We start from the raw sequence: 23,741 nt of genomic DNA, 5'->3' as shown, positions 1-23,741 counted from the left end.
CTGACATTTCTCACAGTTCCTCCCAATGTCTTCAATCTTTAAAGTTCTGCTAGTTGCAGACAGTTTGATCAAAAGACTTTGATTAATACAATATCAAATGTCCCTGCGGGGATTTGTATTTTATGAATTCCATGGTTACCTTGATCAACACAATATCCTCCAGATAATTAGCAGAAAATGTATTTACTGTGCTTGAAAGAAAAAAACAAGAAACCTTTATTGATCATGCAATTGGCACACACACACACACACACACAAACACACGCACACACTTGAGTGATCCATCCCCATTTTATTATCTGATTTGCTCTACAAACTACATTGAAAAACCAAAACACGTTTTTAAATTCCATTTCAGCTTTACTTTTTAGTATCATTCTTCCCATTATAGTGTAAAAATGTTTGTATCAAATGTAAACGATTCTGCTTGACAGACATTACAACTATGTACCTCCCTTTCTTTAAAAGTCTGTCTTACATTTTTACTATTACCTTGTTATGTTGTTTGGAACATATTCCATTATCCTACATCACTGCATCTGTCTAACAAACAATTGAATTCACTCTTGTTTCCTGTTTGTTTCTCCTAAGATCAGTGTACCCAGATGGAAAAACAGCCTTGTAGCTGGCATGCCAGACCACACATCCACTTCTAAGAGCCTCTTATCACAGAACATTAATGTTGGATAAACACATGACAGCATGAGAAGTAGGTGCACTTAAACTTTTGGGATTTTTAGTTCTATGTAGAATATGTGGGATAATGATAACACCAGGTTATAGTATAGTATTTTCTGTATTATTAGTTTGTTAGTGAGTTTTTTCACTGTATTCTGTGGAACACATGGAAAAATCACTCTACTATTCGTGTTGTCTACTATCGGAATGACAGTTTCAAGTTCACATAATTAGACAAATCTCTCAAGCGTTTGTCCAAGGAACAATGACAAAAAAAAACACACAATATTTCTCACATTACAACAGAACGAAAAGTGATAATAGGTTTTACATTCACAGTTCCAATGGTACAATAACTCTGCCAGCAAACTAGTCTACTATTCAAAAATGGATCCCAACTCTCACGTAGTGGGAGTATGGGAAATACTTTTATTAGTAAAGTAGGTACACTGTTCAAGCTATGCATTGACATTAATGGTAGGTTTGCAACCACTAGATGGTGCTCCTATAGAAAATTGGGAGATAAAACACTTAGGATTTTTGCAGTTTACTGTACCAAACTAAATCCTTAAAAGATCATTTTAAATTGTGGGCTGTGGTGGAGTGTTGTAGCATTAAAAACAAAAACTGCTGAGGTTATATGTATGAAGCGAGCCCATGGCAATTTTCATGTGGATGGGTTCATTTAGATCAACTCCAAGTAATCTATTCAATTACACGTTTGGGATTATTTAAAAAAATCTGCTGATACTATCTTAACATAATTCCTCCTGACAATTCCAATGCCTCGTATCTATTGATAAGAGGTATCAGGGCCATTGATTTAGACGTGTACGATTTATTTACCGTCAGACTATTTAAACAACTCAATTTATTTGCACAGACGTCTGAGTATGCATTCACTTGTTTTAGCTGTCTCCTGTGAACGTTTCCCTCTAAGGTAGACACGTATCTACTACAATAGGCCTCGATTGTCTTGGTAATTTTGAGTAGACTATGGGCTAACTAGTTTGTAGCATTCTACCATGGCACAATCCAATTTCAACTTTCCCTCGGAAAATGTTAACAACAATGTGTTAAGTATAGTTTACTTTATGATATAATTGTTCCTTACATTAACATGCTTGAAACCATCACCTTTTTTTCTATAAAATCAGACCGTTAACAAATGCTTCCACTGGGTAGTACTCTTAAGTGTCGATGGCTCCGTTAAACACGTGACCTCAAGCATGATGATTCTGTTCAATTTCGCATATTCTCAAAAACACACTTAATTCTGGAAAATCTACCAGTTGAAGTAGCCTAAATGTGTGATCCACCCGCTATGATCCACGGGGGACGATATGCAGATCCTTAATCAGATTATTGCACAGTGTGAGAGTGCGCAGGGGGAGGGGGTGGAGGGGGCCAATGTAGGTTGTGGCCATGCTTGTCTGACAGAGATGCTCACGCACTCAAACAACATCGTGAGAGAGTTCTGAACTACGACCGGAGTTGTTAAAACTGAAAGGACTTGATGAGAAAACGTCATCTGGAAGTGTTGGTACATGTTTTTGGACATCTTTGGACCGAGGTCTACTTTTTATGAAGATAATGCATCCTATTCTACATTTCTATCAGCGATGGTAATATATCCATTTGCGGACAAGAGGGGGAATATAGTCAAACACCGACACACGATCACCTCTCCACTGCATTTCTTTGCGGCCGCACGAATAACCTGTTGCCCGCGCGGGCATCTACAACTTTTGAAAGATCTAGAATCTTTTACAAGTTTCAAACAATCGGATTTATGTTGATGTAGTGCCTTCTCACGTGTCATGAAAGCACATTGTAAAGGGGAAATGTCCAGTGTCACCAGAAGGACGAGTATGTGACAGTGCTATATTCTTACCAAAGTAAACTTCCAGGACATTCACCCATGCGAAACAGCATTTTCAAGTTAAACGCAGCCTCGCGCCAACATGACTTTGTCCACTAGTATGGCGGGTACATGCCGGTGTGTTTTAAGTAATTTCATTGAATGGAAATTAGGCAAATAACATAGCCCCCGTGGATTTGGATTTGAGTACCCTGCAACACGTTGTGAAAATACCGTGAACGTTTTTGCTACGATGCTGGTCACTTGGGGCGCATTAATTCAAGCGTTCCTATTGCTGGTGAAAGCTGACCAATGGAGCCTCAAGGAATCCTCTATCTGTGAGCTTAATAGAAAAGTAAGTAGTTGTAGTAAGTATGTATTATTCACTTAAGGTATTAGATACAAAAAAATACCTTAAAAAAATACCATCCATAGGCTACTTGACAGACAGGCTACCGCATACATTTAAAATGGAAAATGTAAAGGAACCGCTGTAATGTAGCCTACATTTAAACATGTATTTTATTGTGCGTCATAATTATCAATCATACAAATATGAGTTTTTTTCCTAAACAAATTGTAAGTTGGTCACACACTGTAGATCGTGCAATTTAGATGTGTATTGCCTCCAATGTCTCCTATCTTTAAGTGCCCTATTAATAATATATAATCAGTCTTAAAGCGCTGGCATTAATTGGCTCAACAGCTTCCTGAATAGAAGTGTGGTGTTTTGGTCAAAGACGGACTACCTTTACTTGGTATAATATTCATAGACTTGATCTATAAGATGAATTACAAAATGCATATTATATAATACCCTGCTTTTATTTCTCACAAATATGCATTGCATTAAATCCCCCATCTTGCCTACAGTCTTGAAAACAATTGCACTTATATTGTTTCATTTGCAGCAAAGTGATTTAAACTCCTTCCTATGGACTATAAAAAGGGACCCTCCGTCCTACTTCTATGGCACCATTCATGTTCCCTACACAAGAGTCTGGGACTTCATCCCGGAGAACTCCAAGCAAGCCTTCCAGCAGAGCAGCATTGTGTACTTTGAGTTGGACCTGACAGACCCATACACCATCTCAGCGTTAACCAGCTGTCAGCTACTCCCACAAGGGGAGAACCTGCAGGATGTGCTGCCCAGGGACATCTACCGGAGGCTCAAGAGGCACCTGGAGTATGTGAAGCTCATGATGCCATCATGGATGACCCCTGACCAGCGAGGGAAGGGCCTTTACGCAGACTACCTGTTCAACGCCATTGCTGGGAACTGGGAGAGAAAGAGGCCGGTGTGGGTGATGCTGATGGTGAACTCGCTCACGGAGGCGGACATCAAGACGCGGGGTGTGCCTGTTCTAGACCTGTACCTGGCACAAGAGGCGGAGCGGATGAGGAAGAGGACGGGCGCCGTGGAGAAGGTGGAGGAACAATGCCATCCTCTGAACGGACTCAACTTCTCTCAGGTGAGTTGTGAAGTTTGATATTTTTTTTTTTTTACAAGCGTTCTGAGTTTAGCCTTTAAAAAGGCTTCTTAGGGGGGGAAATGTGACCATTTTTTTTTTAAGACCAAGAATGGTTGACTGTAAAGAAAGGGCTCCATGGTTCTTTCACCACACTCAGGTAGGTGTGGTCTAAGATCAGCTGAACAAATAGTCTGCTGTGCGAGTGTCTTCCGTTATTAAGAAAAAAGTTCAACCTAATGGTTTTCGTCTGAATTCTACAGAAAAAAAAAGAAAAAAACTTGTTTAACCAAGGGTGTGTGTCAGCCAATTTGACCCCTGCAATTATGTGTGTCCTTCAAAGCACACAGTTGCTATGAAATCATGTTGAGTATTGTGGAATTTCTGCTAATACTCATTCGGAACTAAGGGGATTACACATGGCAATTTTACTTAACACCCAGAAGCCAAAGCAATGTTATTTTAAATCAGGTTTTCGCAGTTGAAGTCCATAAACTCCAATGCACAATGTTACGGCCATTTGTTTTTCACTTTTAAAGGATTAATAGAGCCAGTAGAAAAAGGACATTTTCAGTGGCATCTGGCCTACTGTGTAGACTAGAGCATGATGAGATGAGAGATCTCCTCTCAGTGCAAAGCCAACTCTTTTTCTGACAACGAAGGTCATTTAATTTCCACGTTTGCTTTTGCCTTTTAAGTAAGCATGACTGGTCTTTAACACCGTGTTCAGAACTTCTGAAGAGTGAGCCCAGCTGGCACATTACACTAAGTGATCTGGTTTTAGACAACAATGGACTTATGAAGAACTGTCCTTTCGGTCTGTCTACTCTGGAACTGAATAGACATTCCACACTTCAGCAAAATAGCCTGCTATTGAAAGTGATGTTTTCTCTTTCCCCGTCACTGGGAGTAATGGTCCATGGAGAAAATGATGAATGCTTGTCTCAGTGTACATCTATGACTGAATTGAAGGCAGGCTAGGTAAGACAGTGCCGTTCAAGAACAAACTGGATATGGGTTTCAAGACTTGTCCTCTCCTTAGTCACTTATTACTTTGCTGTTTTTTCACACTCCTCTCCATATTTTACATAATAATATTAGATGAAGGGGGAACTTACTGACCTATATTTCTAATGATCTGTTCTCTTACTATTAATAATTCTATAACATTTTGAAATGAATGCCCTGACACACACATGATCAAAACAGACCTTTGTGACAACAGGGTCACGGGCAGTTCTATAGGCGTATGTGAAGCCCTCTGTGACATTGCTTGTAAAAAGGGCCGTACAAATACATTTTGATTTGATGGAAAAGTATTAAGTCTAAATGTGCTTGGAAAATTAGAATGTTGTGGCCTCTCCCTACCAGTAGGGAGTTCAGTTCTGAGAAAGTTATTTATTAAAGGCCAAAAACCAACCATACCTTTGCATTAACCTCCATGAAACCAAGTGTGCAACTTTTTATAGCATCAGTGATTTTAGCTTCATTGTGATATTCCCTATCCACAGCAAGGGCACTTCCATTGTCGATTGTAGAATAATTTGATTTGCAGTTTCACAAAACCAGCTTGAACATGCTGCACTTTTTGAAATGAATCAAGATAATTTTTGATTATTTTACAGCATCAGAAGAATAAAGTAATACCCGATACAGGGTAAAACACATGAAAAAAAAACAGATTATCTCCTCCTTACCTATGTTCTTTCCTATGTCATTCAGAAAGGACCACTGTATTATCTATTTATATGCATACTTGTTGTTAAATCAAGTGTAATAGTTATGCAAGTTCCACTGCTTTGTGAATACAATAGATTTCCTTATTTTCCCTGCTGGGCACTATTTGGGCAAGCTGCCATTGATTTGTTGAGTTTGCCCACAGCGGAAAATCTGTCTGAACCACTTGGTAATCAGATTAGATCTTAATGAGCGATGTTTCAACTCAGAATGGAACAAAGACTAACATGCCATCCCCCTCCTGATTAGGAAGATTCCAGAATATTTTCCTAAATGTGAAAGGATTCTTTTTTTCTTGGTAGTTTGCGCTCTTGTTCTGTTTGTAATATAGGTTGTACTTTTCGGGATGAAATTTGCTTTCTAAAGAAATTGAGCTGATGATCCCAGGCAGTGCGCATTTTAAAACTATTTCATGATTGTACATGGGGAAAAAAAAAACAGTATATCACTCTAAGAGGAAAGTGATGAGTGACACAGTCCCATCGTACCGTACCGATATCCTGCAGTATTGCCTTACGGACTGAAGAGCATGTCTTCACAGCTCCCCTTCAGAATTGGATACATTTCACATGGAGGTGCCTGGTTTCCTTAGTTGTGTTGACCAAACAGCCAGATATTAGATGTCACACATTCCGCAGGTGTATTCTGTCCAGATGGATGTCAGGGTACACCAAGGATGAAGCTGCAGCCTATTAACATCTCAAATGTTCTCCCATTTACAGCAGTGGGTTGCATAGCATTCTGGGTTGATTTCTACCTCCGTAAATTTGAATAGGAACATGCGTGGAAGCTGATGATAGTTCCCCACTTGCCAAAGCCGTTTTTTTCCGTCACTGCGTACAAGGCTGAACCTTGAAAATGTGTGTTATACGGGCTGCTCTCGAATAGCGCCGTAGGCTTTTCTGGGTTGTGTAACACAAGCTTGTGTAGCTCAAATGGGGATTTAATAGCTTGTCTCTGTTTTAACACCAGGTCATGAAAACGTGCGGAGGCCAGGGAACCTGGCGGAGGGCCTACTTGAGAGACCAGTGCTTAGAGTCAGACGTAGTAAACACAAGGATAGGGGATTGAACAAGCTTGGCTGTTTGTAGTTAGCGGAAATACACTACATGTCAGGGCACCAGTGATGTTTTAGATCTTTCCTTGATCCTGCCAAAAGCTCCAGAAGGTCCGAATTTAGCTACTTTTGGATATCTTTAAAGGTTTAGACAAATTCGTTTTAAAAGCGTAATCATTAAATCACCAAAAGCTGTGACATTATTTCATGTGAGTAGTTGCTAAAATAAATTTGACACGAGAATAAAGTTTCACTTCGATAAAAGCCGCCATCCCTCACATCAAGAGTAGCATTTTTTTGGGTGCCGCAACGTGTGACAGAAGTTCACCTAAATATTGTTAGTTCATGATCACGAGTATGATTACTGCCAGAATAAAGTGCAGTAACTCAAAGAAGCATGATAAAAAGCCAGCACCAAATACAAGTCCAGATGTAATTATAGATAGGCCTGTTGCTATCTCAGTTTGTTTCAACAGTCTAATACACATCAAATCGTTTTCCGTGTGGTATTCCAAGGTTTCACAATTTAGTGAAAGTCGCAACCCTACTCTCATACTGAGGGCTATTGCTGTCACCATAAGCCCTCCTAGTGTAGAAACATGTAAGTAATTAACACTCAATTTCAATTTCTATAAGGCCTGTCATTCAATGTATTGTCCCAGGGCTGTGCTACTGGGAGAATAGAGTTGCCCCAGGCCTTCATTAGCACCAGCCTACAGTCAATCACCATTACCATATGTAATGGCTAGCAGCAAGTACAGGAGTATTGAGTCGTCATTGGCAGATACACATAAATTGTGAATGGATTAACACACAAGTAACCGTGACAATTAAAACAATCAAGACCAGTAGAAAACGTTCCATTTCCATTGTTTGAATCGGAGGACCATCGCTCTGACTCGTATACTGTTAAGCCGTTTGTTATATAAATTAGATCGGGCCTAAACCATCTGTTAAACATACTCAAAGAATCTGAAAGGAAATTATACCGAATGTTAAATCCGCAACTATAAACGTCAACCCAGAGAATCTACATGTCCGTTTTCGGTGTTCATTGACTTTTCTCCGGAACTAATTACACCTGAGAGTGTGGCCAGATGTATTTGTTCAATCAGAGACATTCAGGACCAATAATAGCCCTTGCCACTTGGCAGGCAAATACCTGTACTGTGTAATGCATGTTGAACACACCTATATCCACAGGGAGAGGAGCTGTGTCAAGCACAGAAGGAATTCAGCTTCTCTTCTTTCACCCAGGCGACATTTGTAAATACAGAAAAGCACTTGCTATCCGACAGTCGATGGTGTAGAAACGTGTCATACCTTGGGACTCCTTGTGTTAAAATGACAGATAAAAGGTACGAAGGATACATTTTCATGCTTGTGCTAAGGATTTGGATCTGAATGGAACATACTTCCGTTTGACAAATGGACAGATGATAGCATACCATTTTGACAGATAGCTATGGTTTGGGATAATTGGAAATGTGATGGTCTGTTGCTTTGACTCAAAAGAACAAAATCACCGTTCATCTTTTAACACATGCGTATGTGTGTTATGTGTGCTGGCACACTCCATATTTGTGTTGCCATTTTATTGCGCTAACAGATAATCCCTGTTAAATTAATTGACTTCCTAAGGCTAGTGTTTGCCAAACATGGAACACATCGGTGATATGAGGGGTTATGTCAACAGTTGCACTTCCAGCTGTGGATGGACATACTTCCTGTGTATTTCTGAACATTATTTCAGGTAGATACTTGACGTCAGTGGGATTGTGCGGGAACTGTAATCCTAGTCCAGTATTGAGAAAGATGAACCCTTTCATTAGTCAGAGGATTTTCTTTCTAGCCTGTCTTCTGAGTGACAACAATAGTTGAACATATCCTCTGTGGAAACGTTCTGTGGTGATATGAACCATGCTCATTTGAGAATAATCTCCTGGGTTTACAACATGAATAAACTGTGCCACCATCCGTTTATGACTGGATAGCGAACACACAGAGAGCTGTGCTCACTACTTGACAGATGAAGTCCGACGCAGCTGTGAATTATAAACCAAGGCGGCAACGTTTCCAAACCCTGCAGTGTTCGTCCAAAGTAGCGCTCCGTTAAAAAAAATATATAGATAATCCAGGACTTTGTTCTTTTGTAGCAACCCGGGAATCATGTTTACAGTGTTGGAATGGAGTATGGCCCAGCTTCTGCATCTGTCTCCTGCATTCAGATCCACACTGGGGCAGGGGAGAGTGAAAGGGCACGCCCCAACCCCCAACCAGCCCCCAAAGCCCCATGTATTGTTTACTTTTTGTCCCCGCTCAGAGAGAATTCCACACTCTTCAGATGAAACAGCCTGCGTTTTCAGGGTCATTTAAACCCAAAGAGTGTTTGTCTTTGGGGATGGTGTGTCTTTGTCTGGATTTGGTAGCTGACATCATAAAAGCTGTGGATGCCTGACAAGAAGCCCACTGTTCCTGTCTGACCAAAGTTAATTGCATCTCTCTCTCTCTCTCTCTCTCTCTCTCTCTCTCTCTCTCTCTCTCTCTCTCTCTCTCTCTCTCTCTCGCCCCCCCTCTCTCTCTCTGTCTCTCTCTTGCCCCCTCTCTCTCTCTCTCTCTCTCTCTCGCCCCCTCTCTCTCTCTCTCTCTCTCTCTCTCCTCCCTCTCTCTCTCTCTCTCTCTCTCTCTCTCTCTCTCTCTCTCTCGCCCCCTCTCTCTCTCTCTCTCTCTCTCTCTCTCTCTCTCTCTCTCTCGCCCCCTCTCCATCTCCCTCACTCTATCTCGCTTTCTAAAAGCCTCTCACTCTCATTCTGTGAGCAAACCCACAGCTGCAGCTGTGCCCCTGACCACTTGTATTAACTAAAACTTTCTCCTTGTCAGGGGAATAAAGCACTGAATAAAAGTCAATTTCACTTAGCATGTTTTTGAACTCTCGTCCCTGAACAATTCAGGGTGTTTTTATACACAGGCTAACACCCAGTCCTGCCTTATATTGTATTCAAGTCAAGTAGTCCATCTCACTATTCCATGAAAATAAATGCAAAGCGAACTCCAGAACATAACTAGATGCATATTTTTCATATTTTGCATCATGTTCAGAAGCCTGTGGTTGTGGGTTGGCGAGGAAGGCCATGCTAACAGTATCTCTGTTAGACACTCTTTGCAGTACTCTCCCAGAAACCACAGACTCGATCCCTTTGGCAAATTCATCTCTGAGGTTTTGGACGTACAGGATTTGCATGCCGCTATTTTCCATGAGATGGACACATTTTTCCAGTTGGGCCCATCCACAGTTTAGGTTCATTAAGGACCCTTTGCCAGTAAATATAAGTTAGGGCCAGGCTTTGGAGGATTGTGGGTAACATAGTGAATGTGCGGTTTTCATCCCCCTGAAGCTGTTCTCCCATCACTGGTTTGATCCTAGGAACTGGACATGGCCAAATGTTAAAACCCAGGGATACAGAATTCTGTAAGATGTGACAGCGTTAATCAAGCAAGAACATGTTTATCTGACCTTCTATACACATGCGGTTCAGCTAGGAAGTGCATTAGTGACTTTTAGACTTTGCAGAGGTCAAACCATCACCCCCAAAACATTGCCATCTACCGATGGGCCCCTCTAAAAGAGAGCACTTAAGTGATTTTTGGTTCATTGATGAATTCATCTAGAACACAAAGATCTTGGCATGGAAAAGAAGATACGTCTTCGAGAAGGACCTCCCTGTTTTTGCGTGGCCATCCTGACAAGTCGTCCACACGAACATCAGAGACACGAGTGGCCCTGCTGCTGTTGTTGGCCTCAACACACGCTGTCCCTCAGACGAACACAAGTTCCGTCAACATCCGGCATGAGATTGATGTGTATTTTGGTTCCGCTGTGGAGGTTTTTCTTTTTCGCTCCTACCTTCTGTGCCTCTCATGTTTTCCCCTCAATGGACTGTTGAATCGAGGAGCTCCACTCTTTGAGTGTTTTGAAAGGCGTGTGCGGGGCATGTGAACAGAGGAGCCCTGTGACCCACACCCCTCTTGCCTCTCTCCTGCTGTCCCTTCTCTGTCGGGGGGGGGGGGGGGGGGGGGGGGGGGGCGGTGGGCGGTGGTGTTGATAGGCGTCGCTGCGGGGGAGGTGGCCCACTGCCCTGTACTTGTGATTGGAATGGGGGGACGGGGGGCGGGGAAGGGGGGACCGGGGGTTTGCTCAGTGAAGCTGTCATTCTCGCCACTGCAGGCCCCCTACCCTCCTTCTCTTGTTTTGAGGGTGATTCACTTTGACAGCCAAAATATTTGGCTGCGGCCGTGCACCAAGGTAAACGTGCCCCCCCAACCCCCCCCACCCCCTCCTCAAGAATGTTTTTGCTTAGTGTGTGCACCAGGGGGTGGTGGGCTTGATGTAATATCAGCCATGCCCGTCTAAGACGCGGAGGAAGCCAGAGCTTTGCTCTGTCGAAAGTGGCGGCTGGGAGAGCGGAGAAACGCGGAACGCACACGGCCCTGCGGGCAGCCTTGTCTGAGCTGCTCCTCAGTTTATTGGAAGGGTCCCGGGAACACCACCTCCACCTCAGTGTCCGTCCCATCCCCCCCCTCACCGCCACCTCAGTCCTAACCTGACTCGTCATATGGTTTGTTACACATAACCATCTGGGAAGTCGTCCTCGGAAACTGGAGAAGAGCCGGCACTTTCGAAAAAAATACTTTGGCAGGTGATTAGATTGGATGGATTGGAAGCTATTGGTCTATCACCATCTATCACGGGCTACCTTCAGTCACGCTGGTAATCTAACAGTAGTTCCTCATAGGACGCCGATTGGTCTGAACAACTAAGGTTCGGGCACAAGCAAATAACTTTGAGCTTGACAAGATTCTGGTGTGGGCGCGATCTGGTGAATCTAGCTATCACACACAAGGTTACCTTAGCCCCACCCCCAACCTCCCGTCATCCACAATTTGACATTTTGGCTCCACCCGTAACCACACCACCACCACACATTACCTAACCTTACCCTCCATGCATTCTCAATATTACTGGACCCCCAGGTTCCCCCCACTCGCCATCCATACAGGCCCACAGTTCCAGTGCTACAGCCTGTGTGGATATACGTGTGTGAGCCGTGCCCATCCCCAGGCAGGAGTCTGGGGCAGGTTTATTTTCACTCCCATATTACCATGACAGAAAGCCAGACCACCACTCCCATACACATAAACAGGTCAGTCTCCCGCTCTGAAGTTGTTTACATTGGTCAATTCTCCATCTTTGGCGTTTTATTTACGCGCGCGTACTCGGATGTATTTATAGAACTTGGATTTCAAGACTCAATTGACAAAGCCACTTCTGAGAGGAGACCCAGTTCTACAGCCGCTGAGTTGGCCCAAACATCGGAGGGTGTCTGTGTATCGAATGAGTTGGTTGGTGGAATGGCCTGTTGTGTATCTGCATCACCGATTGGGTCCAGAATGAAGTTCCCTTTTAATACTTTTTTTTTTCTTTTTCATAAATGGAAAAATGTATAAAGAATCTTCAAAGGCATGCTTCGGTGGGAGCTCAAACGTCTCCAGTAATCCATAATGACGGGCCCTGGCTCTCCGCAGTCATTAGACCCCATAGGAATGCAGGGGTCAAATCTCAAGACCTGTCTAGCGGAGGGTCCTCGGGGATCAAAGGAAGGGATGGAGAGGCAGTGCAGACGACGGGGACTGTGAGATAACGTGAACAGGCAGGCATTTTCACCGCACACGCACCTCCTGCTTTGCCTCGACACCGCCGAGGCGTCCTGCCCAACGAGCCTCGAGGAGCGCCGGAACAGACGCGCGCCAACAGACGGGTGACAAGCGTTCTCAGCCTGAAAGGGAAATCTCTCGTGTCTGTGTGCCGAAGGATTTATTTGAGGGAGATTGAGGGGGGGGGGCTAACTGACAGGGAGAAAGCTCACTCTTCAGTTTGTCCGCTTTGACTGGCAGGGCTATGGGGAGTGTCTTAGCTTTGCGAGGTGGTCCTGAATTGCGGACTTGGTGGACGCTATTCCACTACCCCTACCTGTGACAGTTGCGAAATAGTGTCATGGCCTTTTCATATATTTTAGGTTAAAGCCAAAGGTTTCGGGGGAGAAGGTGTAGCCTAAACTGTCATTTGTTTTTGTTCTTAATTGATTTTGAAGAAAGTAAAGAGAAGTGTTGTAAATGAGGTGGAAAACCATGTTTGGGATACCAGAGGAAAACGCTGCAGTCATTATAGGTTGAGGAGGGCCAACCACTACACGATGTGGTCAACCTCTTCTACCTTACACTGACTTGAGTGAGAGCGATGTTGTCAGCAACCACAAGCAGGAATCCTCCGATTCCAGGGCCTCTTTGATTCCAGTGTAAGAGCCAACCTGCAACTTGACTTAATGAACCACAAAATGTCGCTTTCAAATATAATTCAATTACGTTTTTATTGAATAACAGAAACTAGCCTCTCTTATTTGCAACTCTTGATAGAAAAATGCTACCTCATACAGCCTAGCCACAAAGACTTGGGTTTCTTTGATAACGTCATTAAGGCCTGACAGTCACGGAAAAAAAAGCAGAGAAAAACGTAATTCATCCATGGAATTCTGCCAAGACTATTCAGCTGTTTGGCTGCTGGAAAAATTGTTAGAGGCTTGTCAGCCCTGAGCTGCCCTAAAATACTGGGACCACCCCTTACACTGGAGTGTGTAAATGAGTCTGAAAAAGCTTCAGCATAGCTGGCGTAATTGTAATTAAGTGCCATGTCATCAGGTGGTTAGTCTATTTGGCTATTATGCCTATGTAAGACACAAGTAGATTGGGGCTGATTCTGCCTGATATATGCAGTCATTAGAGTGCATAGACATAGGCTAATAGCTGAAAACCATCTTGTGTTCCACAATGAAAGGGTTGCCAGTAGTTTTTTTTCGAGATGTACAGTTTTTACCTTTTCTCCTGGTCCTACATTGTCTTGCTTTTAGACGACTGAAAATAGTTCAGGTGCCGCTAATTTTTGAAAAGCAATTCTGCTCTGAAAAGTTCCACTTCATCCCAACTTGTAGCTTGTCTACAACGAAGTTCAGTTATTGACTTGTATCGGTTGCAAGGCTTTGAGATGAGCCAGCTGTGGTTTGAGGTGTGCACACCGCTATTGAAAATGAAACAGTTTGCCAGCCATGAATGGAAGGGACTGAGTGGGAAAATGCACCCACTGACCCACAGCAATACCACAACAGAGAGGGGATCACAGGAAGAAATGTAATTCGTTCAGCTTTCCTTCTTCTCTCCCAAACCCTCCTCCTTTTCCTTTTTTTCCCCTTTTTTTTCCTGTATGAATGATCCGTACCCCCCCCCCCCCCACTCCCACCCCCCTCCCTGCCTCGCAACCATAATTTAAGGGGCTGAAAGGCGCTCTGAGCTAAGGGCTGAGAAAAGCCCCTGAAGATGAGGTTCGGAGAAAACAGATGTGAGAGTTTTTGTTGAGGAGTTCGGAGGCTGGCGGGGTGGCGATAGGCTAATTTGAGCAGCATAAAGCCGGCCCCTTTTCATATGCAGAGTGGCGCTTTGATCGGAGGCTGATGAAAGTATGGGGAGTGGAGAGGATGGCGGGGGGCCCTTTGTTCCTGACAAGAAGGCATCTGCTGAGCTCTGCCCTCTTCTCCTATACCACCGCTTCAACAATGGCCGCCAAAGGAAAAAGTGTCATCTGAGCACTGTAGAAAACAACACATAAAAAGGAGACCCGGTCGGTGTACGGGTGTGCATATAAATATAAATTTCACGTGGATCCCGGGCTTATCCACGCTCATACATAGCGGAGGCTCGACACAGGGGGGCTCCTTGATGGACTCTTGCCTGTCGAGAAACAAATCAACTTGTTATTTTTGTGAGGGGAGAGCCATCTAAAGGATCAATTGAGGGTCGATGAAGAGCTTCGGGGGTGCTCATGTGCGTTGGTGATCTCAGGCAGCAGGCATAGCCCCGGCCGCTCAGGAAACACTGGAGAATTTCATGGTGGGACAATAGTAGGCTGTTCAGCAGGGGAAACGAAAGATAATCTGCTGGAGAAACGCTGGAAACCTTCATTATGTTAAGGATTCCCATACCGAGCCTCATTAGAAAATACAGTTCATGCATGTTTACTGTGCTGTTCACCTGATGTTTAGCATTTACTTTACTCTTTGGATGGAAAAAAAAGAAGTTTGTTTGCATATAAATGTGGAGTGAGAGGAACAGAGAAAGAAAATTCAGTGCAGAATATGATGATTTGTGTACATGTGTTTTTATTTGAATTGGACGATATGACACAGAAACATAATGCCATGGGAGACTCCAGATACAGCTAGTTAGACCCTGGAACAGCCTGCAGTGGAAAGTGATGCATATCCCAAATCCACAAGGCCTTTCTGCAACAAATGACCATATTTGTTCTAGTGCGTTGGGGAGACATTCATGTCTTTGACGAATGCATTTCTTGAACACAAATTTGTATCGAAGAGCTTAGACAGGTCCAAGGCCTGAAGACTAACTACTCACCAATTAAGTCCATTTGGTTGATGAATGAGGTGGCGTATTGAGCCAGCAAACTTCTAACGCCAAGAAAAGTAGTCTGCTTTCCTTATATGATCCCATACTGGGAAGAGTGTCCATTCCTGTTAGTGGAGTCATGATTCTCTTCCGTGATTATGTTATGTAAAAGGGCTAACCGCTAACCAGTTACATTTAAGCAACTCCAGTGGCTCACCATTAGTAGCCAAGACTGAAGAAAGTATGGCTAACATTTCGAATGGTTGTGTTCTCTACCAGGTGATATTTGCCCTGAACCAGACCCTTCTGCAGCAAGAGTCTCTTCGGGCAGGCAGCCTGCAGGTCCCCTACACCACAGAAGACCTCATCAAGCACTACAACTGTGGAGACCTGAACTCCATCATCTTCAACCACGACAGCTCCCAGGTGGGTTTTGGAGCGAGGACTGTAAATACCTTCAAGACCCATTTCAGATCATGTTTTTCAGTACCCCTGATTGCAGATCCTTTGGCACGGCCTTTTCAACAAGCCGAATTTCGAAGAAGAAGAACTCCTGAGTTGAAGCAACGGCTGCCTTCCCGGACTGACAGAACAGGTTTTTTCTTTCGATCCTTTCCAGGTGCCCAACTTCAACAACGTCACCTTGCCCCCCAGCGAGCAGATCACCGCCCAGGAGATCGACAGCTACTTCAGGCAGGAGCTCATCTACAAGCGCAACGAGAGGATGGGGAAGAGGGTGCGCGCCCTTCTGGAGGAGCACCCAGATAAGAGCTTCTTCTTTGCCTTTGGCGCAGGTCGGTCTCCTTCTGTCGTTAACTCCTTGGTTCTTGCACAGACAGATTAAGTCATGAAGCCGGTTGAGTTCAGTCAGAGGTCATCTGGATGCCGACGAGGCCTAGGTCATGCATTCGATGAAATAAGTCGAAAATCTGATTATAGCTACTTAGAACAAATACTTCGATTCTTTTCTTTGTGAGAAACGGCACTCGTCCAGGATGGAAAGGGCTTAGCTCAGGCCATTTAGAGTGAAGTACATGGGAAATCAACTCTTGCAAGTGGGAAGGCCGCTAATCAGTATTGTCGTCCTCTCTGACTGGGCTTTTCTGCAGTCTGTATGGCGGTGCTATCCAATTTTATTGGCGGAGGACGAGGGTTGCCACGTCGGCTTCATTTACCCCCAAGTTGGAAGCGGAGAATGTTGAAGGAGTTGGAGTACATCTCCGTGAACCTTTCGAGAGTTCACGGAGATGGAGCTCTATGGCCGACTGAGTCAGGCCCACTTCTCCTGCCAAGTCTCTATCTAGAGCAAGAACCCTTCACCATGCCACTACCCAGGCCTCCCTCCTCCCGCCAGCCCCATCTGTAATCACGTATGTTACAGCTGCGTATAAAAGCGCGTTGGACTTTAAAGTTGTGCTTCCCTTCGGTGTGAAATCGAAGCCCTCTGAGGCGATTACGTCACCTTTCCAGTTAATGACGGCCAAAGTGCTGGCCTCGTTTCACAGCCAAACGCAGGTTTACAAGAGTACGCCGCGCCTTGGTGCCCCCTGTGAGAACTATGAAGTCGCTCAGCCTTGAAGAGAGATGGTACCCAGTCCTTGGGCTAGCCACTGTCAGACCAGGCTATCATTCACCTACCATTGGACCTACTTCTGCAGACAGATGTTTTAAATGAAGGGGAGGAGGTCTGATTAAATGTATTTACATTTTTAACTGCCTATTTGTGTTGTTTTAAATATCGAAGCAGGAGCTTCTTGATTTAAGACTGTGATAAGGAACATTCACAGGCGGCAACAGGGCATGTTTGATTCGTAGATAATATTAACCAAGAGTGTTTATGTGGGATTAGATGTTGGCATTCTTTCGGTCACTCGGCACTGCTTCGTTTCTTGGGCGGCTGATAAGGGGTTTCAAGCAAAGAAGTGGGAGTAGTTGATAAGAACCACCGAGATTTGGGCAGCTGTGTATCTAAGCAAAGCAAACACACTTTTGTCCTTTTTTCTAAGCCGTGAAGTCATGACGGCTCGTGGGTTATTTGCACTTCTTTGGTGATGGAATGAGGGTTCTTTATCACCTGGACGGCTGACACCTTACGGAGCACAACACTGATGCAACGGTTGATGCAATCTGAATAGTCTGAATAGTGTAGATTGGAGTTGAGACAAATATTGTATTCCGTCAAAGATAAAGCTGTGGTTGCTGGACTAAAGCCTGTACTGACTTGCCTGTTAGCAGTAACACCACGATTGAAACACTGATGTTGACCGGGAACATTTGTGCTATTTATCCTCTTCATCAGTCCAACCCCTGGGTTGAGAGAGTGGTCCGCTCCTCTGTGGGCAGTGGCAGCTCTAAATGCTAGCAGAGGGGTCTTCACAGTCTGCTGAGCTCCCAGGCTTCAGGAAGTCTGGGAGTGAAAGCAGAGACCGCCTAATAGGTCTGCCGGACTCCTGGCTTTGCAAGTCTAACAGGGCCTACATTTCATGACTCGTCCCTGCGGGTATTTAACAAGGGGGCCTCGTCCAATAAGGTGAGTGAAACCGATCCGGCCGTTCGCCCAGGAGCATCACCCTCAGACATGGAAGGCCAGGTCGCTCCCTATCAAGAGGGCTTGGCTACAGACCGCAGCGACAAGGGGGGGGGGGGAACGTGTCCTTAATTATTCCCCAGAGGGGTGAAAGGTGAGAGACGGGGGGCCCCCTTCCACAATGGAGCCCTTCATCCGAGCCCCCCCCCCCCCCCCCCTGGCTGCTCTGTAACATCAGCTGTGAAGCCGGCCTTATCAGGGGGCCCCCATCTCATGTCCTCGCACCGTCCCACCGGTCGTGTCCTGAACTCGCGAGTGACGGAAAGCCAGGTTGGAGCATGTGTATCAGGGGTCGGGACACAAGTTCCCCAACATCTGAAACGAGATGTGTAGGGAAATGACAGTGGAATAGTTCCGAGAGGCATGTCGGTATTTCCTTTCGATCTTTTAAGGTGACATTCGTCAAATAACGAGCTGTGGAAAACAGTGACGTGACATTGTAGGTACTTTTACGTTTGAGGTTGATAGACTGAAAGAAAAATAAATGAATTGGTTCTTTGTAGTATGAGGAAATAATTCAAATGACATAGACAGTGTTTTGGTGTAATGGAAGCTGAAGCTCTCTTGTTTATACTGTGGTGTTCACAGTAAAGAGCCATTAAAGCTGGGCAGACGAGGCAGGCTGGGGTGCTGATGCCAGAATGAATAATATGGAAACTGGCTTAGGTTTATCTCTGCCAGTGGTGTGAGAAATGTGCTGCAATGTTGTTTAAGTTTGGTGCTTTGCATCTTGGAAGTCGTTTAGTGTCATCATGTCTGCTGGTTGACGGATAGACTCAGCCAAACCCCAAACTATAATTTGTACCCCCTTTTCAGATGTATTCTTTTTCTGTGCGTCTCTCCAACCCCCCCCCCCCCCCGCACACACACGCATTCATACATCATAGAAGCTCCCCCATTCTCACACTCTTGCTTCCACTCCTTTCTTTTCATAACTCTGTCGCTCCCGCATGCATTCGGTATTTGAAGAATGTTATTTCCGTGGTGGTGGTGGTGGTGGTGGTGGTGGTGGGGGGGGGGGGCGCAGAACGGTGGTCACCAAAGTGGGGTTGTTGAGGACTCTGTGGGGACCACCAGTCGACCGTCCCCCTCCTAGTCCAGACACACTGTTCACGCGTGGCGGACCGCCAGAGTGCATCGCCAGCCCCTGGCTCCACACTGGCTGGCAGATGGAGAAGTAATGAGGTCAAAAGATTGATACTTGTTGTGACTGTAACACAAACTGCTTTAATCACAGGATATCTGTCTAAGATCTGTCTGTGTCTTACTTTGCTGCCCTGCCGGTTATGGATTTGCCATATCAATGTTGTTCCAAGTGCTCGATGTGAAACATTGACTTTGTGAGACGGAGGAGCGTGAAACGTTGTTTTGAAGCAAAACTTTTGAAGACCCAATCGCTGAAGACCACGCTCCTAGATAAATGGTACATAGTAGTATATACAGTATATACTATTCATCAAATTTAGACACAATTAAAAAAATTATAAATATTTATTGAAATTGTAATTAATACAAATTAATTAATTACTTTCTCTGTAAAAAAAAATAAGATAAAGGAACTGGTGACAATCACTTTGTCAGCATTGACTTGAACTCAATGATTTGAAACTGTTGGTCAGTCCTGTGCATCAGACTGAAGCAGTTTTGTCCCAGTCCTGTATACCGAACAGTTTACTGGCAGACCTGCATGACAGCTCTTCTGAGGCCTTGCCATAGCATTCCAACTGGTTTGAAGTAAGGATGTCTCTTCTGCATCCATTCTGCTCTCGGTTTGTAAAATGTTCTGGTACACTCCAAAATTCACGGCGCCCTCAGGATCACATGACCAATGATTTGAATACCAAAAAAAACACAAACGGTTTGCATTATAGCCTAAAGTAATTAGAAGTCCAGAATATGCATGTTCTGCCTGTACACTTGCCACTGTATGTTGGTTTTTCATTTCGAGGAATGGTAACGACCATATAACTGTGAGCTAATCAGTGTTGGGTGTTACGCGTTACAATGTAACGCGTTACAGTAGTCAGACTACTTTTGTTAGGTAACGAGTAACTTAACGTGTCTTTTGCGCTAGGCATGTATAAAAGTCTAGGAAAGTTGAGGCTACTTTTCGCTAGGTACCTACAAAAACGTCTTTCTCTGCTAGACAGGTGGGTTCCCCTTTGTTCTTTTGATGAGCAGTCTCACAAGCCCAATTTACCCGGCTGTCATGGAGCCGACCAGCTAAATAGTTATTTAAGACTTGCATGTACAGGCCAATGTAATGTCACATTAAATAATGTATTGAACTCAAGCTGGTGTGATGTGTTGCTGTATCGTTCAGTGGTTTAGGATTATATTACAGTAAGTAAAATAGTCTGGTTCAGTACATAAGTGAACACCATTTTGCTACCATTTACCTAGCTATAAATTAGCTTCTAGTTTTGCTCCTAGTAGAGCACCTAATAGATTCAAACCTAGCCCTGGTAAATTGTAGAACTAGCTAACTACTAGACTTCTGCCAGGCATTTTATAACATTATTAATTGATTAGTTTCTTGATTCAAGAACTTCATGCAAATATTGCTTTTCATTATGGTGGATTATTACCTTGATTCGTCTTGTTGTATAATGAGGATTGATCATGTTATATGCGAGTGACACTGAATAATCAGTACAATATGTGCTATTGCTGAGGTCAACCCATTAAATGTGCCTTCTGGGCATAAGAGTGACCAAGGTGAATTGTCTTAGAAATAAAATACTTTTCTTAATGTAACGCAAAAGTAACTTAATGCCTTACTCTCTACAGCAAGTAACTAAGTAACGTAACTAGTTACTTTACAAGGAATGTAACTAGTAACTGTAATTAGCTACTTTAAAAAGTAACTACCCAACACTGGAGCTAATTACATCCTCAAATTCATCCCGTTTTCATCCATTTTACTGGAATAGTCATGCCATCACTCACGGTAACTGATAACGGTCGAGTAGCACTGTGCATTTTGAAGAACCATATGGAAACGATTATTGCTTTGGGTTTGAGCACTGTAACCCAATCCAGCTATACAATCTGTACCCATGTTGCTTATAATTTCTGCCATACCCTGGCCCTCCGTCTTTGATAAAATGATATGTTTATATATTGTTGAGGGCCGAGTGCTCAATATCTGCAGGCGAGTACAGTTCCTGTGAGCTGTTAGAGGCAGCCTATTCATTCTACAGCTGCTCAGCATATCACATGCTCTTTAGTTCAACCACAAATTTAAATATTTGCGGGTAAGTAATTACAACCGTGGTTGACCGCCTCAGTGTTTACCGTACTTTGAAATGTTTTACTCTTTTCACAGACAATTAGATTTGTCTTTGGTACCTCAGCAGGGTAAGACAGGCTAAGTGAATGTCTGGGTTATCTTAGCTGTTGGAGAGTTAAAGCCATTATTTACAAATCATCTATGCTTGTCAGTGTGCGGCTTGCTTCATACCTTTACAGCAAAATACTCTCTCCAATACCAAGTCTCTCTCTTCTGCGGATATGGGCCAGTTGTCTCCTTTCATATCTGTTCAACATTTTCTTGTTTCCTCTGTCTCATAAACTGGTGTTTTACAGCTATTGGTGTTGACATGAGTATACGGATGTCAAACATGGCAGTAAAAAGGAGACTTCACACAGTTGACACTTCGCAGACACAGCTCTTTGCTAGAGTAATGCTACCCTACATTCCACCGCTGACGTATAACATTTAGTCTAGTCTGTCTCCAATCTTTAAAGTAGGGATGTCCCAATGTGAAGAATCAGAAAATATCTAGTCTATTAACCTACATTACGTACATAAATATTGCACAGACTGTGATCCAATACAATTATCTGTGTTTATTGGGCTTTATAGATGTAATATGAAAAGCACAATAAGGATATTTTTTACATAAAGATAAAAAAGGAAAACTGTAATTTCTTTTTATTGGAAATGTTAGGAGTAAATTGAGTTCATACTGTAAATGCACATTTGTCTTCACTCATGTAATCACATTTCCATTGTTTATTTAATACACAATCCATTGTTGAAGATAAAGGATCAATCCAAAATTATATACTCCAAAAGCTACATGAAGTCAACTCGGTCGAGGAAAACTTATCAAGGATTCAGTTTTCCGAGCAAAAATTAGATTCCGATTGCGTCACGTTTCCTGCCGTGTTCCTCCGGCTGATAGGGCAGCCTCTGGCTGCTGTGTGGTTCAGATGTTCAAGTATCACTCAGAACTTGTCACAACAGCCCCTCTGATTTATTGAGAGTTGAACTTCCCTGAACTCTGCTCCCTGACCCTGCAACCCACTGGCAGGTTAGCTGATGCACCTGGAAGAAAGCTTGATGTTTTTGCCCACGGCCAAACTTTCATTTGGCACACAAATGCCCTCCCTACTATGAAAGGAAAGAAAATTACATATCTGTGGGTCTTGTTCTGCAATTGGTGATCCAGGCAGCACTTGTTATGAGAGCTTGTCCTTTTCATTTTAGACTACAAACATACAAAATTGTGCCTGGAGGGGAGAGCCATAAGAAAACACAACTCCAATGATTTGTGACTTCCACGTTATTGAAAAAGCAACTTTTGTGGGGGGTTGGGATTGGGGTCGTGGTGGTGGTGGGGGGGGGGTGTCATCCTGAACTGGAATGATGTTGCAACAATGCATGTAGTGCATACAGTTGTCACTGAGGGAGTACATGACCAATGCAAAATATAAATATAGCTATATAAATGTTGCATCCAGGCCATCGTCCAGTATAGGTGCCACATGTGTCCAGGCCGTCATCCACAACTGGATGAAGGCCTGACAAAGGCCTGGACAGCCTCTCTCTTTTGTTTTAAGGTTAAGTGACAACCCTTGTTTTGTATGTCAGACTACACGTCATATTATACTACTGTCAAATAATGGTCTGAGCACTGTTTGTGTGCTACTGGCATTGGATTTGGGGACGTGATTGAATGCTTACAAAAGAAATCACGAGCTTTAACATGTCTTTCATTTCTAGAAATGCAAGTCCACTGAAAAAGGCTGTAATCAGAAAAACATGATTTCTGGTCTTGGAAAACAACATCAGATAGGTATTTAGTGAGCCAAGATGGACGGCTGGTCTTGTTTTGTTATATTACTGCATTGTTTACAGGGTTTCTGGGAAACATGCCTTTGTGTCCTTCCGGAGAGGGTTAGCTGGAAGGAATGGGAAAGATGGAAACAGTAGATGAGTTGAACAGCTGAGATAGAACAGGCCTGCGGGCTGTGTTGGGTCTTCAGATTGACTCACACCCCCACTTCTAGAAGACCATCCGCAAGGCTCTATACAAACATGGATTTCTCTCAAATCATCTGAAATCCATATTACTGCCTGATTCGCCCTCTCTTAATCTAGAATGTGTTTAGTCTTAGAGATGATAAAAAATTAATTAATAAAAAATAAAATAAAAATACATTCCATGGCAAAAGATTTGGACTTGAGATGCCGTTTATTTTTCGAAACGTCTCACTTTTATGGAATTCTAACTTTGATCTGTCTTTCATTGCCCATAGTAAAGGGGCTTGTTGGCGTTCAACTCTCATCATTTCCCTTGCTTTCGTTGGCGAGGCTCAGGCATGAACAAACGAGCCAGAGATATGTAATCCCTTTGCTGGCTCCAAAGAGCCTGTGCCACCACACACTTTTCGAGCTGGTTTATTTAAGAAATGGCTTCACACCCTTCTCATCTGCACGTCCTGGGTTTTATGGTTCATAGCGGGAACCCAAAGAAGAATATGTGTAGCTGTCGAGCACAGCTGCACATGGTCCACCTTAAAACTCCTTCTGATGTCTAAGTTACATCCTAGCAG

The 23,741-nt window shown here is 43.7% G+C and overlaps 1 protein-coding gene across 1 annotated transcript in view; it reads left to right on the top strand.

The window, feature by feature from the left end:
* Nucleotides 1-1,717: 1,717 nt before the first annotated feature.
* trabd2a (TraB domain containing 2A) overlaps nt 1,718-23,741 on the top strand; it is a 35,693-nt gene continuing 13,669 nt past the window's right edge. The window contains exons 1-4 of the mRNA XM_084693798.1: nt 1,718-2,894; nt 3,451-4,011; nt 15,590-15,736; nt 15,930-16,104. Coding sequence (XP_084549924.1) covers nt 2,793-2,894; nt 3,451-4,011; nt 15,590-15,736; nt 15,930-16,104 — 985 coding nt within the window. The 5' untranslated portion in view covers nt 1,718-2,792. The remainder of the gene's footprint in view (nt 2,895-3,450; nt 4,012-15,589; nt 15,737-15,929; nt 16,105-23,741) is intronic.

Source organism: Hypomesus nipponensis, chromosome 27 (assembly GCF_054491055.1).
Source record: "Hypomesus nipponensis isolate SF chromosome 27, ASM5449105v1, whole genome shotgun sequence".
NCBI classification, from domain to species: domain Eukaryota; kingdom Metazoa; phylum Chordata; class Actinopteri; order Osmeriformes; family Osmeridae; genus Hypomesus; species Hypomesus nipponensis.
This window is presented reverse-complemented; position numbering and strand designations above follow the sequence as displayed.